This window comes from Desmodus rotundus, chromosome 9 (assembly GCF_022682495.2).
Source record: "Desmodus rotundus isolate HL8 chromosome 9, HLdesRot8A.1, whole genome shotgun sequence".
NCBI lineage: Eukaryota > Metazoa > Chordata > Mammalia > Chiroptera > Phyllostomidae > Desmodus > Desmodus rotundus.
In genome coordinates, this window is record NC_071395.1 from 63,278,682 (window position 1) to 63,305,430 (window position 26,749).

The following is a 26,749-nucleotide window of genomic DNA, read 5'->3' on the forward strand; positions in this document are numbered from 1 at the left end:
TAAGACTTTGAGAAAGCACCTTTCATGCTGAAGTGAATTATGAAAATAATAAATACTCAAAAGTTCAAAGGAGTGCTTAAAAGGGAAAGCCTATGGGAGGCTTAATTTAAAGAGTCAAAATCCAGCTCTTTAAGATGGTGAATGCTGAAGTTTAGAATTGAAGCAACTGACTTTCCAATCTGTCCTACAAGAGCAAATATTAAGAATTTTTTAATTTAAGTTCTGGTTGTACTATATGGGTGGTTAATATATTATTCACTTAACTATTTGTATGTTTGAAATTTTTATTAAAAGAAGTTGGGTAAGAGAAAAGGGTTCTCCGTGATGTATGTGGCATGCTACAACCCAAAGATTCCTGAATTAGCCTTTTTCTTTGCTACTGTGATCCCAAGTATAAAAAGTACACATTGAACATCGGTACCATTTGTAAAAGGGACTTCTCAGGACCCTTCTATACTTGCTTGTCTTCATGTTTCTCAGCTACATTACACTAGTGTTGAAGACTTTATTAGTCAAGAAGCTTAAGTTGCAGCTGATAAAAGCTCAATTCAAACTGACGTAAGTAAAAAAAGGTATTTATAGACAAACATAACTGAAACATCCAGGTCTGACTAGAAATAGTTCTCAATAGTAACATTAAAACCTATTTCCCCCATGTCACTGACCTTTTCTTTTCTCTCTATGGGTTTTCCTCTTAAGCAGGTTTTTCTCCTAGCACTGGCCCGTATCGAATCTAGGCTTCCATCTTCCCACATTGAAGATCAGAGACAAAAGACAGCTTCCCTCCCAGTCATTCCAGCAAAAATCCAGGGATTAAGTCTTTAATGGGTATCAGGCCCATTCTTGGGCTGGTTATTGTCCAGATCTGAGTGTATTTCTCTAATTGGGCAGACCTGTGGAACATACCTGCACATACACACATAGAAACGCACACACCACCCATGAGTCAGAGATGGAATTAATACTATCTGAACTACACTGGCCAGGCACGGCAGCAGAATACAAGTGCCAGAGACACTTTGATTCAAGACTGTTAGAGCCTCAGGGTAAATTAAAACCTTTTATGGAAATTTTAAAAAATTTTCTTTGTCCTTTTTGCATTTCATTAGATTTGGTGTGATGCTAATATTACGACGACTTTATTAGATTGGCCTGGACTACTTTTTGTTGACTTTTTAAAAATATTGAAGTTTTAGTTTTTGGTTATTGTAACCAAGTGAACAGCACAGATGTAGATAAATATGAAATATTTAGATAAATATGAAATATGAAAGATAAATATTACTTCCCCCCCAAACTCAGTCCCCTGCTTCTCCCTGAGGATAACAGTTTGATGTATATTCTTCCGTATGCTTTTGCTGAACTCGCACTACTGTATTCAGACATGTGATATTTCCTTTAATTTCTCCAACCCCCTGTCCCTAATTTTGGGGTGTTTTTAATGGTGTCTTTGTGTAAACAGAATTTGGCTTTTTTTCAGTTTTTAAAGGGAAACTAACTCATTCACATTAATATGATTCCTTGTATGTTTCAAATTTTTCTTGTCAGGTTATTTTTATAATTCTGTTTACTATGCTTTCTTTCTTTGTATTTTTTCTGCCTTTTGTGCAATGGTTTGCATTTTCATTCTGTTTTTTTCCTGCTAGTGGCCAAAGTTAATTTCTGTTGAGTGTCAGTTCAGCTGTAGATATGCAGATTGTAAGATCACAGCCATTTTTCCTCAAAATTTCTTGCCTACTTAGTGGCTATGTAGTAATTTACATTTTATTTTCCACGGATGATTCTTGTATTTTTTTAAGTCAGATTATTTCCATTTTGGGAAACTGTTTTTGAAATAATTTAAGGCTTAAAGGAATGTTATAAATGTTAAAAAGATTTTTTGTATACTCTCCATTCATATTCTCTAAAAGTTAACATTTTACCTTACTTTATTCTTGTTTTCCAGAATCAGGAAATTAGCATTGCTATAGTACTATTTTTCTTGTCCTTTCCTTAATTTCTGGTTTTATCCTGTAGTTCTTTGATTTTTTTCTCTAACTTGACTTGTGCGCTTTGTTCATTTACTTGCATTATTTTTTAATGAAATGGAAGTGTTTAAAGCTATAATATTACCTCTGAGTACAGTTTTAGCAATTTGGCATTGGTTTTGCCTTTTATTTTATTATTTTGATATTCTGATATGTTTTAAATAATCAGTTATTGCTTTGTTCTATTTCTGTTTGGGGATTTATTTAAATTTACTTTGTTACTTTTGCAAATGCTTCATGAATGTTTAAATAGGTGTTTTCTATCCAGTTATAACATTTGATATATATTCATTTCAACAACCTTAGAATATTATTCCCATTCTCCATGGTTTTATTTTAAAAGGCATGTAAAATTTATATGTATCTGCCTCCTTACAGTTTTGTATTTCTTTCTTGTCTTCTGTAAACCTAATTCTATGATATTTACACATAAACATGTGTGAGTTTTACCTGTCCCCTTAATCAGTTTGTTGTCATCATTTTTCAATTAGTGCTTTTGGCCTTGAATTAACTCCGAGCATGATTGGATGTGGCACTCAGTGTCAGTCTTTTCATTCCGTGACTTCTCCACTCACAGGGCTCGTACTGCAAGTCATCTTCTGGTCCGCTAGACTGACTCTACAAGTTTTTAGTGAGGACTCACAAGGAAAGTTATACAGACATGTCTTTTTTCCTCCTCTGCCTGTATTTTGTTTACTTTGTCAAACTACATTGTTGAGTCATTGGTTCATGTTTTAACTCTTTATTCTCCAGAAATATTATAGTGTCTCAGTGTAGAAACCATAGTTGTATTTCTTTTGGTTCTCATATTGAACGTAGCACAGCATGCCTGGCACGTAACTGACAGCCAGTGACTAAATATAGAATATTTAGAATCTGAATACTATTAGAACACTTGTCATTTTCCCTTTTGAATGTATTTAATCCCTCTTCTCCAGGGCCACCAGCAACAGGGTGGAGGCGGGGGTGAAAGGGATGCTGTTGAGTGAAAGATGGTAAACGAAAGTATGTTTTGTGTCTTAGGCATCCATGACATTCAAGGATGTGGCCATGGACTTCACCCCAGAGGAGTGGGGGAAGCTGGATCCTGCACAGAGGGATGTGATGCTGGAGAATTACAGGAACCTGGTCTCACTGTGTAAGGATGGGTTCTTTCTGTGACTCTGCAGTCTGCTAATGGGGACATACTACTTTATTGGGAGTAAAATAACTTAACAGAGTCTTCACTTTTCTATTCAGGAGTCATAAAGTATTAATCTCTTTGGTCCCAGAGAAAATCTATTGCTGTTCTAGTTCTTGGTGAACTGTCTGTGCTTGTTTTGTATTAGGATTCTTTGAATTCAAGTGACAGAAACCTAATTCTCGCTAGCTCAAAGAGGAAAAAATCTTTCTTTTCATTGATTTAAAAAAAATATTTATTGTAAGTTAAATAAATTTATCTATTTTTAAAGAGAGAGAAGCTTTCTCCCAACTAGCTTCTGGAATTGAGTAACAGTTGATGGCCTTGATCTTGCCTGATTGTTTTCAGATGGTTCTATGTCAGTTTTCCCCTTACTCCTAAGGTACAGTCTTTAGCCCTAAGGAGAGGAAATTACTTTTAAGGTATTTCTCTTCTTAGAGGTTTTGTTTGGCCTTATGGGTTTTCAACTAAAAGCCCACATTAACAGTTTATATTGATATGGAATAAAGTACAACCTCGGTTTCTAGAAATCTAGTTTCTAAAATCTCTCTTCAGCATTTTATCCCCCTAACTACTGTGTTCTACTGGCTAGCTTTATGTTGTGATTTTCATATGTACAGCTCAGGACTCAAAAAAATTAAATGGTATTTGCATACAGATTTTAGTGGTCTTTCTCTATAAGTACTTCCTGTACTGGCTGTGTTTCTTAAAGCACAGTGATTTGATAGAACCAAATTGCAGCCTCTCCCTGCAGCAGTGAGACTTTTGCTGTTTACTTGTACTGTACTGCCCACACCATGACCTGGCAATACCAAGGTGCATGTGAATACTGCATATGTTTGCTTCTGTCAAGTACCGTAGCACAAAAGTAAGGTATGGCCCATTTATGCCTTCAAAATGTGGTTTTATGAAGTTCATTTAGGTTATTTACTTGTCTTTCCACAAAAGAGTTAATCTGTTAGCATGTTGATAGGAGGTGGGAAAAAATGGGGTGTTTTTGATCTGATTAAGCTCACTCTTAGCTGAGCATTGTGAATCTGGATTAGAAGGTGTGGACTTTATAAATATTTCTGTCTTCCTCCAGTCATAAAGCTGGGCCTAGTGTATATTCCTACCCTTCCCACAGGGGTAAATACTTCTTTTATTTTCCATTCCCTTCTCCCGGCTGCACTGGGTTTCCACCACTGTGCCCAGGTAGCAGTGTGGTCGTCCATCCCCTGGAGGGAAAGGCTTCTGCTAATTAAGAGAGATGGGTCTAGGCAGATGCTAGATTCCATTCCCCAGGGGGAACAAATCTTCATTCAGGGAATCACATATCAGGAATTTATTTTTTTTTAATCACATGGTTTGGCTTTGCCCTGTATTGGCTTTATTCTTAGGAACTCCCCATGTGGCAGAGATGGCCACTAGCAGCTCTATTCTTATATTATCCTTTCAGTTAGAAAACTAAGGAAAAAAAGGTAGTGCTTCTATCCTGGAAGTTTCAGCAAATAGGGTCACAGGTTGATCAGTGAAACACAACTACTAGATCAGGGAAATAGGGTGCTCTGGCCAGTTTGGATCCTGTGACCACCTGCATGTGTATGCACACGTGCATATGTGTGTTTGTATGGGCATGGAAAGTTCTAGTAAATACAGAAGGAAGGAAGAAAAAGCATAGTTCTAGTTACCACAGTCACAACTTGGTGCTGCCACTGAGGTCCTATTTTCTCCAGCTTCTTCCCTAAGCTAGGGATTAATCTTCAGTGTCTTCCCAGAACTTCCTCAGTAAAGAAAGATAAATTCTCTTGTTTTTTGACAGGCAAAAACAGACTCTTGCTGCAGATATTTTAAGCTTCATGGAGAGGCCCATCTTCTCTCACTGCAGATCTTCCTGTAATCCTCTGTTGTCTTTGTATGTCAGGGGTTGGGCACTATGCTCTAGGGTAGATGATTGTGCCTACCACAAATAACCAAGTCCCACTTCTTTCTCTCTTTCTTTTACCTTTTAATGAGCAGGGCTTCCAGTTTCCAAGCCTGAGAACTACAATTTGGAGAGTGGAAAGGACCCATTGATGCTTGAGAAAAAAGTACCCAAAAGCAGCTGTTCAGGTGAGTTAGGTAGATGGGAATCTTTAGAAATAAAACCCCCCGAGGACAATGAAGAATTGTGCATAAGTAAGACTATCACAAGTGCCTACATGCTTTTACTTTTAAAATATTTTAAATTATATAGCAATTTAAATATATACGAAAGTCAAGAAAAAATATATACATATGTTTTACATTAAACACATGCTAATATTTTGCTTCATTTGCCTCTTTTTCTTCCTTTTTTCAATGTAAAGTAAATAAAATTATAACTGTACAGGTCTGTGAATTTTCACAAATTGAACATACCCGTGTAACTAGCACCCAAATCAAGAAACAACCTTACCAGCACCCCTAGAAGCACCCTTATGTCCTCTTTAAGTCACCTTTTTTCTTAGAGTAACCTTATCCTAATTTCTAATACCTCAGATTAGTTTTGACTGTTTTTGAACTTTATGTCAACAGAATCGTATTGTATGTATTCTTGTGCCTGGCTTCCTTCACTGAAGATTACTATGAGATACATTCATGTTGTTATGTTTAGTTGTAGTTTGTTCATTCTTATTGTTGTACAGTCTTTCATTACATCATTATACTAGTTTGTCCGTTCTCCTGAGATGGACATTTGGGTAGTTCCAGTATTTAGCTATATGAGTAGTGCTGCTATGTTTGTTCTGTCTTTTAATGAACACATATATGCATTTCTGTTGGATATATACATTAGGTAGAATTCGTGGGTCAGAGGGTAGGTCCATGTTCACTTTTGGTACATACTGTCATAAGGTTTCCAAAGTAATTATACCAATTACATTTCCACTAGCTGATTATGTAAATTCTAGCTGCTCTGCATCCTTATCTGCACTTAATATTGTCTGCCTATTAATTTTAGCCATTCTTACAAGTCTGTAATATCTTTTACTTTCTAAGAAATAAGAAATATTACAGATTTAAAGTCCTTTATTCTTTTTCTCCTAGACATAATCAATTTGTGCAATTGGTATAAAACATCCAAATCTGTGTGTGTGTATGTATGTATATATACACATATATATGTATGAAAATGTATAGATAGTATGGTATACTTTAATATTTCCATTTTTTAATTTAACATTGTGTTTGATATTAATCTATGTTAATACATATGAATTGTATTTATTCTCTTTTCTTTTTTAATTTTTATTGTTACTCTATTACAGTTGTATGCCTTTTCTCCCCATCCCTCCACCACACCCCAGCCGAACCCACCTCCCTCCCTCACGTCCACCCTCCCCCTTGATTTTGTCCATGTGTCCTTTATAGTAGTTCCCGTAACCCCCTCTCCCCACTGTCCCCTCCCCACTCCCCTCTGGTTATTGTTAGATTGTTCTTAACTTCAATGACTCTGGTTATATTTTGTTTGCTTTTTTCTTCTATTGATTATGTTCCAGTTAAAGGTGAGATCATATGGTATTTGTCCCTCACCACCTGGCTTATTTCACTTAGCATAATGCTCTCCAGTTCCATGCATGCTGTTGCAAAGGGTATAAGCTCCTTCTTTCTCTCTGCTGCATAGAATTCCATTGTGTAAATGTACCATAGTTTTTGAATCCACCCATTTGCTGATGGGCACTTAGGTTGCTTCCAGTATTTGGCTATTGTAAATTGTGCTGCCATGAACATTGGGTGCATAGGTTCTTTTGGATTGGTGTTTCAGGGTTCTTAGGGTATAATTCCAGCAGCAGAATTGCTGGGTCAAAGGGCAGTTCCATATTTAGTTTCCTGAGGAAATTCCATACTGTTTTCCACAGTGGCCTCACCAGTCTGCATTCCCACCAACAGTGCACTAGGGTTCCCTTTTCTCCACATCCTCTCCAACATTTGTTTGTGGATTTGTTCATGTTGGCCACTCTGACTGGTGTGAGATGGTACCTCATTGTGGTTTTAATTTGCATCTCTCTGATGGCTAGTGATGCTGAGCATCTTTTCATATGTCTCTGGGCCCTCTGTATGTCTTCCTTGGAGAAGTGTCTGTTCAAGTCCTTTGCCCATTTTTTAATTGGGTTGTTTGTCTTCCTGGAGTGGAGTCGTGTGAGTTCTTGATATATTTTGGAGATAAGGCCCTTGTCTGAGGTATCATTGGCAAATATGTTTTCGCATCCTGTTGGTTCTTTTTTTATTTTAACGCTGTTTTCTTTAGCCCTGCAGAAGCTTTTTATTTTGATGAGGTCCCATTTGTTTATTCTTTCCTTTATGTCCCTTGCTTTAGGGGATGTGTCTGTGAGGATGTTGCTGTGTGGAATGTCTGAGATTTTCCTGCCACTGTTTTCCTCTAGGACTGTTACGGTGTTACGACTTATATTTAAGTCTCTTATCCACCTTGAATTTATTTTTGTGAATGGCGTAAGTTGGTGATCGAGTTTCATTATTTTGCACATAGCTGTCTAGATCTCCCAACACCATTTGTTGAAGAGGCTATTTTTGCCCCATTTTATGCTCCTGCCTCCTTTGTCAAATATTAATTGACCATAAAGACTTGGGTTTATTTCTCGGCCCTCTGTTCTGTTCCATTGGTCTATGTGCCTGTTTTTATGCCAACACCAGGCTGTTTTGATTACAGTGGTCTCATAAGGCAGTTAGACATCAGGTATTGTGATCCCTCCTGCTTTGTTCTTCTTTCTCAAAATTGCTGCAGCTATTCCGGGTGGTTTATGGTTCCATATAAATTTCTGAAATGTTTGTTCTATATCTGTGAAGTATGTCATGGGTACTCTAATAGGGATTTCATTGAATCTATAAATCGCTTTGGGTAGTATGGCCATTTTGATGATGTTAATTCTTCCAATCGTGAGCATGGTACATGCTTCCATGTGTTTGTGTCTTCCTTAATTTCTTTCTTCAGTGTTGTGTAGTTTTCTTAGTACAGGTCTTTTACCTCCTTGGTTAGGTTTATTCCTAGGTAATTTATTTTTCTTGTTGCTATATTAAATGGGATTTTTTCCCGATTTCTGTTTCTACAGTTTCGTTGTTGGTGTACAGGAATGCCTTTGATTTCTGAGTATTGAGTTTGTATCCAGCTGTTTTGCCAAATTCATTTATTAGGTCAAGTAGTTCTTTGGTGGAGTCTATAGGATTTACCATGTACACCATCATGTCACCTGCAAACAGTGACAGTTTCATTTCCTCCTTTCCAATTTGGATGCCTTTTATTGCTTTTTCTTGTCTGATTGCTGTGGCTAGGACTTCCAATACTATGTTGAACAGGAGTGGTGAGAGAGGGCATCCTTGTCTTGTTCCTGATCTTAGTGGGAAAGCTCTAAATTTTTGTCCATTGAGTATGATGTTGGTTGTAGGTCTCTCATATATGGCCTTTATTATGTTGAGGAATGCTCCCTCTATTCCCACCTTGCTGAGTGTTTTAATCATAAATGGGTGCTATACCTTAAAAATGCTTTTTCCGCATCTATTTATATGATCATGTGGTTTTTATCTTTGTTTTTGTTTATGTGGTGTATTATGTTTTTTGACTTGCAAATATTGTACCATCCTTGCATCCCTGGGATGAATCCCACTTGGTCATGGTGTATGATCTTTTTAATGTATTGCTGGACGCAGTTTGCCAATATTTTTTTGAGGATTTTAGCATCTATGTTCATTAGTGATATTGGCCTGAAGTTTTCTTTCTTTGTTATGTCTTTATCTGGTTTTGGGATTAGGATGATGTTGGCTTCATAAAAAGAGTTTGGGAGTCTTCCATCTTCTTGAACTTTTGAAATAATCTGTGGAGGATGGGGGTTAGCTCTTCCTTAAATGCTCAGTAGAATTCTCCTGTGAAACCATCTGGTCCAGGACTTTTGTGTGTCGGAAGCTTTATGATTAATGCTTCAATTTCGTCTGCTGTTATTGGTCTGTTCAGGTTTTCTGCTTCTTCTTCATTCAGTTTTGGAAGATTATATTTTTCTAGAAATGTGTCCATTCCACCTAGGTTTTCAAATTTTTTGGTATACAGTTTTTTGTAGTAATTTCTTACAATCCTTTGTATTTCTGTGGTATCAGTTGTAATCTCTCCTCTTTCATTTCTAATTGTGTTTATTTGGATCCTCTCTCCTTTTTTCTTGATGAGCCTACTTAAAGGCTTGTCGATTTTGTTTATCTTTGCAAAGAAACAGCTCCTGGATTCATTGATCCTTAGAATTGTGCTTTTAGTCTCTATGTCATTTAGTTCTGCTCTGATCTTGGTTATTTCCTTCCTTCTGCTTGCTCTGGGCTGTCTTTGCTGTTGTTCCTCGAGTTCTTGTAGGTGTAGGGTTAGGTTGTTTGTTTGAAATGTTTCTATCTTTTTAAGGTAGGCCTGTATTGCTATGAACTTCCCTCTCAGGACTGCCTTTGCTGTGTCCCATAGGTTTTGGGTTGTTGTGAGTTCCTTTTCATTTGTTTCCAGAAAGTTTCCGATTTCTTCCCTAGTCTCGTTCTTGACCCATTCATTGTTTAATAGCATGCTATTCAATCTCCATGATTTTGAGTGTTTTGGGTTTTTTCCTTTCGGGTTGGTTTCTAGTTTCAGTCCCTTGTGGTCAGAGAAAATGCTTGATATGATTTCAATTTTCTTGAATGTGTTGAGGCTTGCTTTGTATCCTATCATGTGGTCTATCTTTGAAAATGTTCCATGTACACTTGAAAAGAATGTGTATTTTGCTTCTTTGGGATGAAAAGCTCTATATATACAGTTAATTCCATTTCATCTACGGTATTGTTAAGTGACATAATATCCTTGTTGATATTTTGTTTGGAAGATCTGTCCATTTTTGAGAGTGGGGTGTTAAAGTCCCCTACTGTAATTGTGTTGCTGTCAATATCTTTCTTGAAGTCGTCCAAGATTTTCTTTATGTATTTGGGTGCTCCTATGTTGGGTGCATATATATTTACAATGTTTATGTCTTCTTGGTGGATTCTTCCTTTGAGTATTATGAAATGACCTTCTGGGTCTCTCTTTATGGCCCTTCTTTGGAAGTCTATTTTGTCTGATATGAGTATTGCTACCCCTGTTTTTTCCTGTCCGTTTGCTTGGAAAATTTGTTTCCAGCCCTTCACTTTCAGTCTGTGTAGGTCTTTTGTCCTGAGATGGGTCTCTCGTAGACAGCATATGTGTGGGTCATGTTTTCTTATCCATTCAGCTATTCTATGTCTTTTGATTAGAGCACTTAATCCATTTACATTTAAGGTTATTATCGATATGTAGTTATTCATTGCCATTTTTCATACCTGTGTTCCTCTCTCTTTCTCTTTTCCTTCCTTTCCTTAAAGCAGTCCCTTTAGCATCTCTTGCAGAGCTGGTTTGGTGGAGGTGTACTCTTTTAGACTTCTTTTTTCTGGGAAGCTCCTTATTTGGCCTTCTATCTTGATTGAGAGCCTTGCTGGGTAAAGTAGCCTTGGTTGTAGGCCTCTGGTTCTCATTACTTGGAATATTTTTTGCCATTCTCTTCTGGCTTTGAGCGTTTCCATTGAGAAGTCAGTTGCTAACCTTATTGGGGCTCCCTTGTATGTTACTTCTATTTCTCCCTTGCTGCCTTTAAGATCCTCTCTTTGTCTTGGAATTTTGCCATTTTAATTATGATGTGTCTTGCAGTGGGCCTCTTTGGGTTCCTCTTGCTTGGGACTCTCTGTGTTTCCTGGATTTCTGTGACTTTTTCTCTCCTCAGATTAGGGAAATTTTCCATCATTACTTTTTCAAACAGGTTTTCTATCCCTTGCTCTTCTTCTTCTCCTTCTGGTATCCCTATTATACGGATATTATTACGTTTCATGTTGTCCTGCATTTCCCTTAATCCCTCTTCATTCTTTCTGAGCCTCTTTTCCTTTTCTTGCTCTTTCTGGGTGTTTTTTTCTACCTTGTCCTCCAGCTCGCTGATCCAATCCTCTGCCTCATTGAGTCTGCTTTTGATTCCTTCTACTGTGTTCTTCAGTTCTGAAATTGTATTCTTCATTTCCTCTTGGCCCTTGTTGATAATTTCTATTTCCTTTTTCACGTTAATATAGTTTGCAGTGAGTTCATTGTAGTTTCCCTGTAGTTTCTGGTAGTTCTCTGTGAGCTCAGTGAGCTTCCTGATAACCATTGCTTGGAACTCAGTATCTGATAGTTGACTTGCCTCTATTTCAGTTAGCATTCTTTCTGAGGCTTCCTCCTTTCCTTTCATTTGGGGATTGTTTCTTTGTCTTCCCATTGTTTGTGAGACTCTTCTTGTTAGCCTCTGCTTCTTAAATTGATCTGTTCTGACTCCCCTGGGTTTATGTTATGAACTTCTATGGTAGAATGCCAATGGGATTCAGTAATGCCGTCTTCTTAATCTCCTGAGCTCACTGGTCTTGAGCTGATGTTTATGTGTCTAACAGCGTCTAACTCTGGTCTTTTCAGAGCTCCAGGTTTTATTGTCTCACCATCTGATCTTTCAATGTCCTCTATCTTTGGTCTCTGATCTTCATATATGCTGGAGTACCATTGGCTGTTCGCTCTGTTCCTCAGATCAGCTAGGCGTTTCACTGGTACCGAGGGGAAGTAGACTCTGCTCCCACATATCTCACCGCCGTCTTCACACATGAGTCGTATTTATTCATTTTAACTACTATGGAATAAGTCCATTGTGTGAATAAACTGAACAGTTTATTTTTACTTCTTTGCCATTAATAAGAGAATTGCAGTGAATGTCCTTTTATTGACTCCTTATGTTCATCTTAAGAGTTGGTTTAAGATGCATAACAGAATAAGAATAAGTTGGTCTTAATGTATCACATGTTTAGCTTTATTAGAAACTGCCATAGTCCCATCACCATTCTGGCCAACAGTTGACACTATTAGATTTAGTAATTTTTGTCATTCTCATGCCTATGAAATGATATATCATATTTTTAATTATATTTTATTGATTATGCCATTACAGTTGTCCCAAATTTTTCCCCTTTGCCCCCCTCCACCTAGCACCCTCCAGTCCTTCAGGCAGTCCCCACACCTTTGTTCATGTCCATGGGTCATGTATATAAGTTCTTCAGCTTTTCTATTTCCTATACTGTACTTTACAACCCCATGACTGTTCTATAACTAAATTGTGCTTCTTAATCTCTTCACCTTTTTACTTCTTCCCCCAATACCGCCTCCTATCTGCAGCCAACAAATCATTCTATTTATGATTCTGTTTCTGTTCTGCTTGCATAGTTTGTTTTTTAGGTCCCATTGTTGATAGAGATGTATTTATTGCCATTTTATTGTTCTAAGTTTTGATCTTCTTTTTCTTAAGTAAGTCCCTTTATCATTTCAAGTAACGATGGTTTGGTGATGATGAACTCCTTCAGCTTTTTTTTGTGTGTGGGAAGCTCTTTATCTGCCCTTCGATTCTAAATGACAGCTTAGCTAGATAGAGTATTCTAGGTTGTAGGTCCTTGTTTTTCATCACTTTGAATATTTCTTGCCAATTCCTTTTAGCCTGCAAAGTTTCTTTTGAGAAATCAGCTGATAGTCTTATGGGAACTCCCTTGTATATAACTCCCTGCTTTTCTCTTTCTGCTTTTAAGATTCTCTCTTTAACCTTTGGCATTTTGATTATGATGTGTGTTGGTGTGAGCCTCTTTGCATCCATTTTGTTTGGGATTCTGACTTCTTGGACTTGAGTGTCTATTTCCTTCACCAAGTTAGGGAAGTTTTCTTTCCTTATTTTTTCAAATAGGTTTCCAATTTCTTACTCTTTCTCTTCTCTTTCTGGCACCCCTATAAGGCAAATATTGGTATGCTTCAAGTTATCCCAGAAGCTCCTTATAGTATCCTCATTTTTTTGGATTCTTTTTTTCTTCTTGCTATTCCTGGTCAGTTGTTTTTTGCTTCCTTGCATTCCAAATCATTGATTTGATCCTTGGCTTCCTCCACTCTACTCTTGATTCCCTGTAAATTGTTATTTCAATTAGTGTATCCTTTGTTTCTGACTGGATCTTTTTTATGCTGTCAAGGTCCTCACTAAGTTCCTTGAGCATCCTTATAAACAGTGTTTGGAACTCTGCATCTGATAGATTATTTATCTCCATTATGTTTAGTTCTTTTTCTGCAGTTTTGTCCCATTCTTGTATTTTGGCCATGTTTCTTTGTCTCCTCATTTTGGCAGCCTGTCCTGTGTTTATTTCTATATTTTAGGTAGAGCTGCTGTGATTCTCTGTCTTGGTACTGTGGCCTAATGTAATAGGTGTTCTATGGTGTCCAGTGGCACAGCCTCCCCTGTCATCCAAGCTGGGTACTCAAGCTGTGCCCTCTGTGTGGGCTCAGCTTGTAGTTGAGCTTTGGTAGCTATTGGTAGATCAATGGGAGGGATTTACCCAGGCCAGTCAGCTGCAAGGACTGGCTGTGACCACTGACCACCGTGGAGGATCAGCTATGCATGTACCCACTCCACAGAGCCAGACTTACTTCAACGGGGCTCTGGTGGCCGCTTGTGTTCCATCTGGGGCCACTTGATATAAGCTATAAAGCAGTCTGCAGCTGGCTGCTTCTTGTACTGTGCTTGAAGGTGTCCTAGCAAGGCCAACTATGAACCAAGGCCATCTGCTGCTAGTGCATGGTCTAGAGCTTCTTAGCAAGGTATGGGTGCTTGCTGAGGCCAGCTGCTGCTTGTTTGAGAGGATTTGGGAAGATCAGAAGAAGCATTAGCCAAGACAAGTCATTCATATGGAAAGGCCACTGTTAACCACTTGGATAGGCCTGTAAGTTGGGTGGGATGGAGTCTTAGGGAATAAACAAGGTGAGCAAACAGTATGAGCCAGGCTGATGGAGTCTCAGATATGATTCCTCCTGTGCTCTGTGGCTCTGTGTGAGGAGGGCTTAGAAGAGGAACAGTGGCCTCTGCCAGCAGTTCTGTCTTGGAGAAAGCTGTTCCCCAGCTCTCGCCTTGATGCCAGACACTTCAGTTCCTTCCTGTATGCCACTGCTGCCTTTCAAGCTGCTGTCCTGGTGAAGAAGCTCAGCGGGAATGAATCTAAGTAAGTCTCTTTGTGGGCCTTTTAACAGAAATTGTCCTGGAATCCAGAAGTTTCTTCCACTGACTCATCTCCATTGGTTTTTATAGCCAAAATCCACTGACTTATCTTCCGAGCACTGGAACCTTGGGCTGGGGACCTGGTGTGGGGCTGGAACCCCATGCTCCCAAGATATCCCTCCCGATTTTTATTTGCCACACGTAGGTGTGGGACCAGCCCATCCCACGTGTTTGTGTCTCTGCATCCGTGTTTCCACCCCGCCTACCAGTCCAATGGATGTTATATATTTCATACTTTTTAATTTATATTTCTGGTTATGAGTGAATTTGAGTATTTCATACAGGTATTAACTATTTTGGTTTCTTTGTAAGTTATCTCTTGATATCCTTTGCCTGCTTTTTAAAATTGGGCCATTCATATTTTTTTGATTTGTTGGGGTTTTTTATGTTTTAGGTGCTAATAAATGACAGAAGTACCACTATAAATCAGTGAGGAAAAAAAGGTTCTTTATTCAGTGGCTTGTTTTATTTTACTGTGCCTTATGCATACAGAATTTAAAATTTTTAATGTTACCAAATTTATCAATTTTTAATACTTCATGCTCTTTGTGAATTATCTTCCTTATTCCAGTGTTGAAGGTAATCTGTACTTTATTCTAAAATGTTCAAGTTTTGTTTAACAGGTAATTTTTTTTTTGTACATGTAGTGGCATAGGGGACAAATTTTATCTTTTTTTCATGCTTACAGCCAATAGTCTAGCATTATTTATTTTAAAATCTTATCTTTTATCACTGATTTATGTTAATTCTGTGCTAATTTCAGGTCCCATATAAACCTGTGTCTGTTTCTAGGCTGTCTGGTGTACTTGTCTATCTATCTGTTTCAAAATGTACTGTTTTAATTATTTTACTTTATAGTGTGTATATCATAAAGAAAATCTTCCCTTAATTGTCTTTTATTGAATATTGAAAGAGTTTTAAAATCTTCCCCTGTGAGGTGGGTATGTCTGTTTGCCCTGTAGACCTGTTCACTTTTGTGATTTGTCTATTCACCTTCATTATCCTTTTTTTGTGGAAGGTATTGCCATTGTCTTATATAAGCACTCTTCATATATGAGGTATTTATTCTTTGTCATGTTACAGATATTTTTTCTAGTTTTTGCCTTTTAGTTTTGCTGTTGTACAATCTTTTATTTTCTGTGTCTTGATTAATTTTTAGAAACACTCCAAGATTATAGAAATATTTGCTTCTCTTCTAGTATATTTGTCTTTTAATTTTTTCTTTAAATCTTTAAGCCATTTGGAATTGCCTCTTACTTCTCTGACTGTATCTTCACAGCTTTTCTATTCTGAACAATTAAGTTTGGATTGCTCAATGTTTGGTTTGAATCTCCCTTCCCTTTATAACCAGGGATTGTAAACCTGACTGCCTGCATGGGCCAGGGTAATATAATTGAGTGAAGCAAGCAAACTGGAAGAGTATATATCTCAACTGAAAGGGGTAGCCATCACTCCATTAGCTTTAGCTCAAGAGCTAGCTAACTTTTTATGTAAACAGCCAAGTGGTAAATAATTTAGGCTTTGTGGGACATATGTTATCTGCTACAACCATTCAATATGCCATGGTAGGATGAAAACAATTGTAGACAGTTTATAAATGAATGGGTATGGTTGTGTTCCAATAAAATGCTATTTAGAAAAATAGGCAATGGGGTGTACTTTCCAGTCGGTGCTGTACTTGGTTGTTGTCGTTCAGTATGCATCTAGTTTTTTGTGTCTTTCCCAAGAGAAACCCCAAATTTGATTGTTCATGTGAAATCTTTATATTTTTAACTGTTGACAACTAATCTCAAAAATTTGTATGACAGTGTGGGCCAAACAAATGTCTGAGGGCCTGATTGATCCAGCTAGTCACCTGTTTGCAGCCTCATCTGTTCCCATAGCCAAATTACTATCTCTTATCTAGATGAATCCCAAATTTGTATTTCTATCCTAGACCTCTCTTGGGGCTCCTGTTCTGAACATTTATGTAACTATTTGATGTCTCCATTTGCTTATACCAAAGACACTTCAAATACAACATATTTAAAACTGAATGCCTGATATATGCCCAAATTTTCCTCACCCAATGGGATCTTTTTCCCAATAATTGTCTTAATGACACTGTCTTATCAAATTTTACAAGCCATAAGTCTATGAACAGTCTTTTTACACTTCCCTCTCCTTTACCCAGTTCTGCATTGTGTTTGTCTAATTATATTCTATTTCTTCATTGTTAACATGCCTCCATCTCCCTTTTGTTTACCTGGACTATAGTGATAATCTCCCTGATTCCACCTTTGCCTCCACGTACTCTATTCTTTATATCGTTAGAGTGATGTTTTCAAAATACAGACCTAATGATAGCACCTTTTTTCTTAAAACATTTCAATGGCTTCCCATCGCTCTTAAGATAACAGCTAAAATCTCTGATATGTTCAATATCTTTCAAAATCTTTTACTTAATTATTCCAACCTTACCTTATACCTATCCTCCCTCTGTTTTGTACTCTGTCTTAGTGAATCTTCAAAGTTTTGGCATCATAGTACCTAATTTAACTCCAAAAATTATTGGGGACCCCAATTGGCTTTTGTTCATAGGAGTTATATCTAACAATACTTAACTGTCTTAGAAATTAAAACAATTATTTTAAACCATTAGATAATTCATTTTAAAATGCTCATTATAAATCCATTACATGTTAATACTGACAACAATTTTTATAAAAACAGCTATCTTCTACAACAAAATAGATGTTACTGAGAAGAATGGCATTGTTTTACATTATTACAAATCTCTTTAATGTATGGCTTAATAGAAGACAGCTGTATTGTCACATTTGTTTCTGAATGCAGCTTGTTGTGATATATTGTTCTGGTTGACCTGTATGAAATAAATCCATCCTCACACCAAAAAATAGTTGGCAAAGGGGGAATATTTTATAGACTCTTCCTATACTTGTAGGTGTTCAGGGCAAAACTGGGCAAGTGGTAGTTTCTTAAAGATTAGACAACTGTGGCCTCTGAATGCAAATCCATGAGTTTTTCATAGACTTAAATTAAAATCTATTAATATTTTTAAAAATACTAATTCACTGAGTTATGCAGATCTTCCAAATACTGTGTATTCCATTATTAATATTGTGTATTACATTATACAATATTAAAAAAATAACAATTTTTAATATCACCACTGACCTTGTCAGAAAAGTCATTAAGTATTAGGAAGACCGGCTATTGGGCCCTGGAATAGCTATCATACTATCGGTGGCAGTTAAGTTTTACAAAATTCTAATTTTTTCCTGAAAGCTCAACTTTTATGAAGTACTGTCGGTTTTTCTTGAAGTGACAGGCTCACTTTATTCATTTTTAAGAAAATACCTGCCAAATGTCCAAAATGGATAACATAATTTGTCTGTCAGTCATTGTTTCAAGAAAAAAGATGGTGCATGAAGAAAGTGACTAGTTCAGCTCACAACTCAAACTGTCTCGTGAGTGGTTATCTTCAAGACAACCAATATACTGTGATATGGCCAGAATTGTTTTATGAATGTCCAGAACATTAAAAAAGTATGTACTCAAGGCTTGAAGTTTAATAAAATTAATAATGTTTACTCAGACATTTTTAAGTGAAACTGGCTTTTTTCTTAAACCAAGAGTACATGGTGGGAAGAATGCAATAACTACTAATAAGTTTGGTGTCATTGTCCGGAATCATGCTAAGTCATGAGCAGTTTTACCACCATTACTTTTGCAATATCAGTGCAAATACAATGACAATGAAAAAGGTAATATTGAAATATTATTTTGAAAATAGTTTTGGCCCTGTCCAGCGTGGCCTAGTTGGTTGGGCATCGTCCTGCACACTAAAGGGTCATGGTTTTCGATTCCTGGTCAGAGCACATGCCTATGTTGCCGGTATCCCTGTTTGGGGGGTATAAACAAAAGGCAACCAATTGATGTTTCTCTCTCACATCGAAGTTTCTCTCCTCTCTTTTTCCCTCCTTTTCCCTCTCTCTGAAATCTATAAGTGTATCCTCTGGTGAGAATAATTAAAAAAGAAAAAGGAAATAGTGTTTAACTTACAAACACTCCCAGAGGTCCATGGACCATACTTCGAGTTCTCTATCTACTTATATGAACCTTGTATTAATATTTTATGTGTAGCACTTATGCTGTGTCAGTTTTCAGTGCTTTATAAATATTCTCATTTATGGCATATTTAGGTAGGTGTTATTATTGCCCATCTTACAGATAACTGAAGTAGAGAGGTTAAATAACTTGTCCCAGGTACACAGCTCATAAGGGGCAGAGCTGAGATTGAATCTCTGCCTTCTGATTCCAGAGTCCATGCTGTCAGCAGCTATGCTTTTCTTGAGTGTTCTCTCACTTCAGGGCTTCTGTACATATTGTTCCCTCTACCAGAGGCACTCAATTCAGTGTTTTTATACCTATTACTTGGAACACTCACCTGAAACACAGCTGAAGTGAAACTTCTCCTTCCTCAGGGAAGCCTCCCCTCATCCCTCTAGATTCCCATTCTTACATTTTGTCATAGCATCACTTGTTTGTTTCTTAGTACTTACTACAGGTGCAATTTTATATGTATTTGTGAATGTTAGACTAAATTCTCTCTTCATGTGCATAGGGACTGTGTGTGTTTTTCCCAGTGCCCAGAACAGAGCCTAGTGGATGGTAGATATTCAATAGATGATTGTCGAATAAATGGGTAGAAGAGTAGAGAGATGAATGAATAGAATCATTTTGCTGTATGGAATGAGGGACATATCTAAATTAATTTTTTCTAAATGTGTAATCAGTCATGGCACCATTTATTGGAAAAACAAATTATCCTTAGTTCACTGACTAAAATACTGACTGTATATTGTCCTTAATTCCTATATATACTTGACTTTATTTCTGAATTTATATCCTTTGTTTCTGACTGGGTCTTTTTTATTCTGTTGAGGTCCTTACTAAGTTCCTTGAGCATCCTTATAACCAGTGTTTGGAACTCTGCTGGAACTATCTATGGAACTCTGATATCTATCTATGGAACTCTGATAGATTGCTTATCTCCATTTCATTTAGCTCTTTTTCTGGAGTTTTGATCTGTTCTTTCATTTGGGCCATGTTTCTTTGTCTCCTCATTTTGGCAAGCTCCTTGTATTTGTTTATTTGTAATAGGTAGAGCTGCTTTGACCCTGTGTCTTGATAGTGTGGCCTAAAGTAGTAGGTGTCCTGTAGGGTCCCATGATACAGCCTCCCCATCACCTAAGCTGAGTACTCGAGGTGTGCCCTTTGTGTGGGCCAAGTACACCCTCTTGTAGTTAAGCCTTGGTTGCTGTTGGCAGATCAGTGGGATGGATTTACCCAAGCCAATGAGCTGCAAGGACTGGTGGTGACCACTGACCACCGACCTCCACCCTCCATGGAGGATCAGCTGTGCAGGAGCAGAGTGGTGGTGCTCTGACGTGGTCTGCAGCTGTCCACTGGGTACACTGGCCCTTGGGTTTCCCAGGTGGTGCAGGCCAAGTTCAGCCCCCACCTGTGTTTTGTCCAGGGCACTCTGCCTGAACTGTAAAGCAACATGAGATAGCTGCTACTTGTGCTGAGCTTGGAGATTCCCAGGTGAAGCCAAGCTGTGACACTAATCTGCCTGCTGCTAGGACTCACTGAAGCCAGTTATTGCTTATTTGATAGGATTTAGGAGCTAAGACCATTCTTGTGGAAAAGTAGCTTGGGTGGGCCTGTTAGTTGGGTGGGATGGATTCTCTGGAAATCTCTGAGGTGGATTAGTGTTAGCCAGGTTGTTGGAATCTTAGATGTGGCACCAGTCTGCCAGGGTTAGGGCCTAGAAAAGGGTTAATGGCCTCTGGTCGACTTGATGCCAGACACCTCAGTCTCCCTCTGCATACCACTGGTGCCCCTCAAGCCACCACCCCATTGCCAGAGCCCAGAGGGAATCTGAGTTGGTGAGTCCATGTCTTGGTTCTTTAAGAGAAACTGCTTAGGGCTGCAGCAGTTTCTTTCACTGATCCAATCTCCAGTGATTTTTGTAGCCAGAAGTTGTGGAGCCTTATCTTCCTGGCACTGGAACCCTGAGCTGGGGGGCCTGATGTGGGGCTTGGATTCCTCGCTCCCAAGATACCTCTCCTGAATTTTTATCTACCACATGTAGATGTATGAGCAGCTCATTCCACGTGTGCGCCCCTCATAGCAGTCTGGATGGATGTGGTTTCTTTAACTCCGTAGTTGTCAGACTTCCAATCAGCTTGATTTCTGACATTCCTGAATGATGGTTGTTCTATATTTTAGTTCTGATTTTGATGTGGTTGTGTGAAGAGGCTAGCCTTGTCTGCCTATGCTGCCATCTTGACCAAAAGATCCACTGTTCTGTTTTATTGATCTATTTATTCCTTTAAACCATACTCTTTAAATTGTTTTAGCCTTATAGTTTTATATTGGATATAAAAATTCTACTTTATTTATATTAGATATATTTAGAGAAGTCTAACTTCTGTCCCTGCCCTCCTCTGTTCTGTTACTTTCATTTAGGTAACCATTTTTATTAATATTTTTATTTGTGTTGTTGGTTTTGGTAAATATAACCAAATATGTCTATATATTTCTATCTCCCCTTTTTTCTCCACACAACATGTAGCAATCGATACACACTAATTTGTAGTTTGCTGGGTTTTTTAATTTAATATATCCTGAAGATTATAGCAATATGTAGACATCTTTCTTATTTTTTAAAAGTTGCATGGTACTCCGTTGTATGTACATACCATTGTTTATTTAATCAGCACTCTGTAGTAGGATATTTGATATGTTACCAGTTTTTGCTCCCCTAGTTAGTGTAGTAATAAATAGTCTTGTGCGTATATAATCTCATATATTTACCACTGTGTCTTTGGGAGCTCATAGGAGATTTTTGACCAGGGGCATATTATTAAAACATTGTTAGGGAAAATTAAACTGGAAATGGAATGCATAGTTGGATATAAGTAGGATTGGATGACTGAGTATTTATAAGTTATAGCTGTCTTCGTTACTAAGGGGATAACTGCCTGCCTGTGTATTACTGCAGTGGCATTTTAGTACGCTCATTTCCTGCTCACCCAGTGATAGACTTTTTTATCTGCGTCCTTCCATCTTTATTTCTGGTCTTTTTTCCCCCTATTGACTCTCCTGGATATGGTCTGTTTATTTTCTCTTCATTTCCCTCCATTTATCCCTCTTTGTGAATCATCTCATGAGTCAAGTCCACTTATTCATTGAAGGCATGCTTTTCACCTTCATTAACTCTTATGAGCACAGAAAATGAAGGAAATATGCATTTCCTATTTTTTTCAGAGTTGGAAAGTAGACCTGAGAGCAAAGATTCAACTTCAGTGCAAGATTTTTCCAAAGAAGAATCATGCCAAATTGCAATAATAGACAGAATGACCGGGAATAGTGTCTATGACACCAACTTGGAAACAACTCTTGAATGTGAAAATTTGTTAGAGAGTCAGCAAGGAAATCAGGGGAGACACTTGAGAGAAATGTTCACTTACATGAATTCACTCCCTGAAGGAAGAGCTCATGAGCATAATATATATTGGAAAAACTTAAGTCAGAAGTCTGTCCTTCTCACTCAAGACAGAGTTCCAAAAGGAACCTATGCCTTTCATACACTTGAAAAAAGACTGAAGCAAAAATCAAACTTAAGGAAGAAGCAGAGAATCTATAAAGAGAAAAAACCTCATAAATGTAGTGATTGTGGTGAACTCTTCACTTACCATTCAGTGCTTATTCGACACCAGAGAGTTCATACTGGAGAGAAACCCTATAGCTGCAGTGAATGTGGGAAATCTTTTAGCCACAGAGCTAATTTAACTAAACATCAGAGAACTCATACTAGAATTCTCTTTGAGTGCAGTGAATGCAAGAAAGCCTTCACAGAAAGTTCCTCCCTTGCAATACATCAGAGAATTCACATTGGAGAGAGACCTTATGAATGCAGTGAGTGTGGGAAAGGTTTTAATCGCAGTACGCATCTTGTGCAGCATCAGTTGATTCATACTGGAGTGAAGCCTTATGAATGTAATGAATGTGATAAAGCTTTCATTCATTCATCAGCACTCATCAAACATCAAAGAACTCATACTGGAGAGAAGCCCTATAAATGTCAGGAATGTGGGAAAGCTTTTAGCCATTGTTCATCCCTTACTAAACATCAGAGAGTTCATACTGGAGAAAAGCCATATGAATGTAGTGAATGTGGAAAAACCTTTAGTCAGAGCACACATCTTGTTCAGCATCAAAGAATTCATACTGGAGAGAAACCCTATGAGTGTAATGAATGTGGGAAAACCTTTAGCCGGAGTTCAAACTTTGCTAAACATCAGAGAATTCATATTGGAAAGAAACCATACAAATGTAATGAATGTGGAAAAGCCTTTATTCATTCATCAGCTCTTATTCAACATCAGAGAACTCATACTGGAGAGAAACCCTATAGATGTAATGAATGTGGGAAAAGCTTTAAGTGTAGTTCATCCCTCATCAGACATCAAAGAATTCATACAGAAGAGCAACCCTGAAAATTACTAAATGTGAAGAAATGTAAGTTGGTTTTATCACTGTGTTAAATATAGGAGTGCATAAGTGACCCTTAAATGCTGCTTATGGACTAATTTTGTATGCATCTAATTTTACTTGATTAGTATGTATTTTTGAGCCATAAACAAAATGTTCCTTATATCCATTGATTCGGTAATTATGAAAGATACTTTCCAGAGATTTCAGGTTTTGATCCCTAACCCCTCCCCAATACCCTTTTGTGAAATTCAAGAAATCCTTAGTAGTGGGTAGCAATATAATAATTGTGGAATCCAGTTTCTTTCTCTCTTTTTCACATTATAGCCCTGTTATAGCTTTTCACTTTTCAAGGAAATTCTTATTGGGTAGGTTAGGCAGAGGGTTCATATCCTTATCATCAGGAAGACAGAGTTGTTCCTCTTTGAATCCAAAGTAGAAATCTACATTTACAGATATTTTCATTTCTCCAGTGTCGTTTTATATTAGTTATAGAAAGTTAAAGGTTAAAAGTTGAAATATGCTTTGTATTTCCTCTCTTTCCACAAAGGCTATTCTCTAATTTGATTAACAGAAATAGAATGTATTTACAGTGGGCTGTAAGTTACATTTACATGGGTTATGCTGGTCATAGATTTAGATAATTGCTGGGTAGAATTTTATTTTCTACTTGCTTGGAAGTTACCCTGAAGTAGTATGGGTCAGAATCTTAAATGTAGTTTTTGATCAAGTCCCTCTTTTCTTATCCTTGGCATTCATTGAATGAATCCTTGGTTTTCTATGATTACAATATTAGGGAGATTTCATTTATTTACATTATTCTGCTTTCTGTAACCGATGCTTTGTCACTTTGAGAAAAAGTCACTGGGATGTTGAGGGTCTGAAAAGTTGATGGGTTTAATGTGTTAGCATATTTAAGATCCTTGTCCAGAAAAATAACTGAAACAACTATGAGATAGAAAAGGAACTGAAGGAATGAGAGAAATACCTTCCTGTCAGATAGGTTAAATAGTGACTCACTTGCCAATAAGCAGCTTCTCTCTGTGAAAAAGTTGCCATTTCTCTGACCTTCATGTATACCCACAATTTTTGTTCTTATTCTCTCTGTATGTTGGCTAGTCTTTGCTATATCTCAGAGCCATAAAGAAGATTGAAAAGGCATGAAACCACGTGATATATTGACATACTTAAATGGGTGACCAAAGACCAGTAATGTGATTGGAAACACAAAAGCAAAAGTTCAGATAAATATTTAGCAAAACAGTATACAAAAGTTAGGATTTTTATTGTTGTTATTCTATTAATACATATTGAGTGAAAAGATTATAGAGAAAGTAGAGGGAAACAGTAGTTATAGATTTCTTCTTCTAATTCTACCTTTTATGAACATTCAGCATCAGTCCATGTTTTGCTCCCTTCATGTTATCCCTGTGACTTAATTTCTTCCCTGTAGACTTTAGTTCTATTATTGAAGGAAAGTAGAATAAAGTTTTAAAAAGTGGTGGTAGTGGATAGAAAGATCATTAAGGATGGATCTAGTATAAATCCAGCAATGATTGAAATCCAACAATATGAAAGAAATGGGGCGAAAAGGACTTGGAAAAGGTTTTGTAAGAATTTTTAAAAACACATTGAAAGGGGTGAAGATGGTTGGGAGGGCTCAAGGTCTGCAAGATCAGGGTAGGAGAATGGCTGATGAACAAAATAAAGGGAAGGGAGCTCAGCCCTTTTCATCACCTTAATCAATAATGGTCTAAAGCAGAAATTGACAAACTGTGGCCTGGACCTGTAGACCAAGTATATCTACTGCTATTTCTGTAAGTAATGATTAATTGGAGTTCAACCACACTCATTCATTTACATGTTGTGTTCTATACTGTTATGGCAGAGTTGAGGAGTTGCAGCAGAGAGTGTATATATGTCCTGAAAAGCCTAAGGTACTTGCTGTTTCTTAATGTGCCAAATGCTTGAGTGACAGTAAGTGCATCATTTGGGGGCCAAAATATGACTAATAAAATAACACCAGCATGGGCTTTTCAAAGCTCGATTTTAATTCTGCCACCTCTTTTAGCAATTCTGTGACCTTGGAAGGCTACTTATTTTCTGAGCCTCAGTTTTTTATCTGCAAAATGGGAATAAATTATCCCTCATAAGGTTGTTGTGAGGACTAAATATGACAATGCAGGTAAAGGACCTGGTACACAATAAATTATATAGAGTCTCTTCCCTTCCCCCTCCCCATTCCCCTCCTTCTTCCTCCCTTCCTCTCTCTCTTAATGTATGTATACACACATATTTTAATGAAGTGTTTTCTTAGTTCATTTGGACTGCTATAACAAAAAAATATCTTAGACTGAGTGGCTTATACACAACATTTAACATTTTCACAGTTCTGGAGAGTAGGGAGTCTAAGATCAAGGCCCCAGCAGATTCATTCATTGTCTGATGAGGGGACTCATGGTTCAAAGACAGCCATCTTTTCTCTGTATACTCACATTCTGAAAGGGCAAGGGAGCTTTGTGGCCTCTTTTATGAGGTTACTGACCCTGTTCATGAGAGTTCTGCCATCATGACCTAATCACCTTTTAAAGGCCCCGCCTCCTAATACCATCACATTGGGATCAGGGTTCAACCTGAATTCGGGGGGGAACACAAACATTCTTGTAATCTAGTTGCAGTTTAAGTGGTGTTAAATGATTTGCTCTGTTAGTTTTACTGAGAACTTTGGCCCTTTACATTTCAGCATTTGTTCTTTTTATACGTGGTGTTCAATCTATGGGTTTGTATGTTGACCTGAATCCTGGTAGTTTTAGCAGTCTGCTTTTCAAATGTTTTTGGTTACCTATAAACCAAATTTGACTGTTCTTATTGCCTAACTGTCAATAAAGATGTTTATATATTTACTGTCAGAAACTTTTGTAAATGCTCTTAAATTCTCCTAATTTAAGCATATTTTAAGAGGTAAAAAAAAAAAAGACCAACCATAAAATACTCTGATATCATTCAGGAAACCAATCACATTTCTAATTATTCATCTGGCCTTCACAACTTCTTGTGACATAGATTGGGGAATACCCTCCACAACCCATGTATCTGTGAGAAGGTTAAAGAGTAGAAGAAGGATATTTCTATGAAAGAGTCCTTGGGCCAAGTACAGGCACCACTCAGGGGAAATAGGGGAACAAAGGAGGGAAGAATGAACTTCATATAAAACATACAGTTAAAACTAGGCAAGATAGGGTAAAAAACTGATGTAGTGTAAATTTTAAATTACATATGGCTTTCAGGAGGACAGTATAATGTCACTGAAAAGTACAAAGTGTTGGCATAAGAATACCAAACATTCAAATTGTTGGCAATTAACTAGTTCAGTTATCTATTAAAAGTCTCATAATCGTTGTATTTTCTCAAATGAGTTTTCACTTTTTAAAAAAATATATTACAGCAAGACTCGGGTTGGAAGCTCTTTGTCTCTACTTTCTCCCTTTCCTTACCCAATTCTTTTCTAGGCCTCAACCAGACAGTCTTGGAATCCAGAGCCAAATGAGCTGTCCCTCACCATAGGTATTGTTGGCAAGGCAAAAGTTGTGTTCTGTGGTAATAATGTATAATGTGATACCTATGGATTACCTTGTACTTCTAATTAATGTCATCTGAAAATTACATATTTTCACTGAATTGTTCTGTACATTTTTTACACTGTAACCCATTATTTTTTAACTTCTCTTCATCCATAAACCAGATAATTTGCCCTTAGACTGAGCTGACTATACATAAAATGTACAGTCCATTCACCCATAAACACATTATCATCATGTCAGAAAGTTCACATATCTGAGAAACCTAAGGGGTGAAACCCGACA

The 26,749-nt window shown here is 37.4% G+C and overlaps 1 protein-coding gene across 2 annotated transcripts in view; it reads left to right on the forward strand.

Annotated features, from left to right (window-relative positions):
* The window catches only part of ZNF286A (zinc finger protein 286A), a 31,385-nt gene that overhangs the window by 1,940 nt on the left and 2,696 nt on the right, over positions 1-26,749 (forward strand). The window contains exons 3-5 of one of the 2 annotated variants that reach the window (XM_045199179.3): positions 3,051-3,165; positions 5,206-5,298; positions 21,660-22,913. In XM_045199179.3, the coding sequence (XP_045055114.1) occupies positions 3,051-3,165; positions 5,206-5,298; positions 21,660-22,891 (1,440 nt within the window). In that variant the 3' untranslated portion in view covers positions 22,892-22,913. Of the gene's footprint in view, positions 1-3,050; positions 3,166-5,205; positions 5,299-21,659; positions 26,369-26,749 lie in introns of those variants that run through there. The other variant, XM_071219287.1, reaches the window with a different exon arrangement.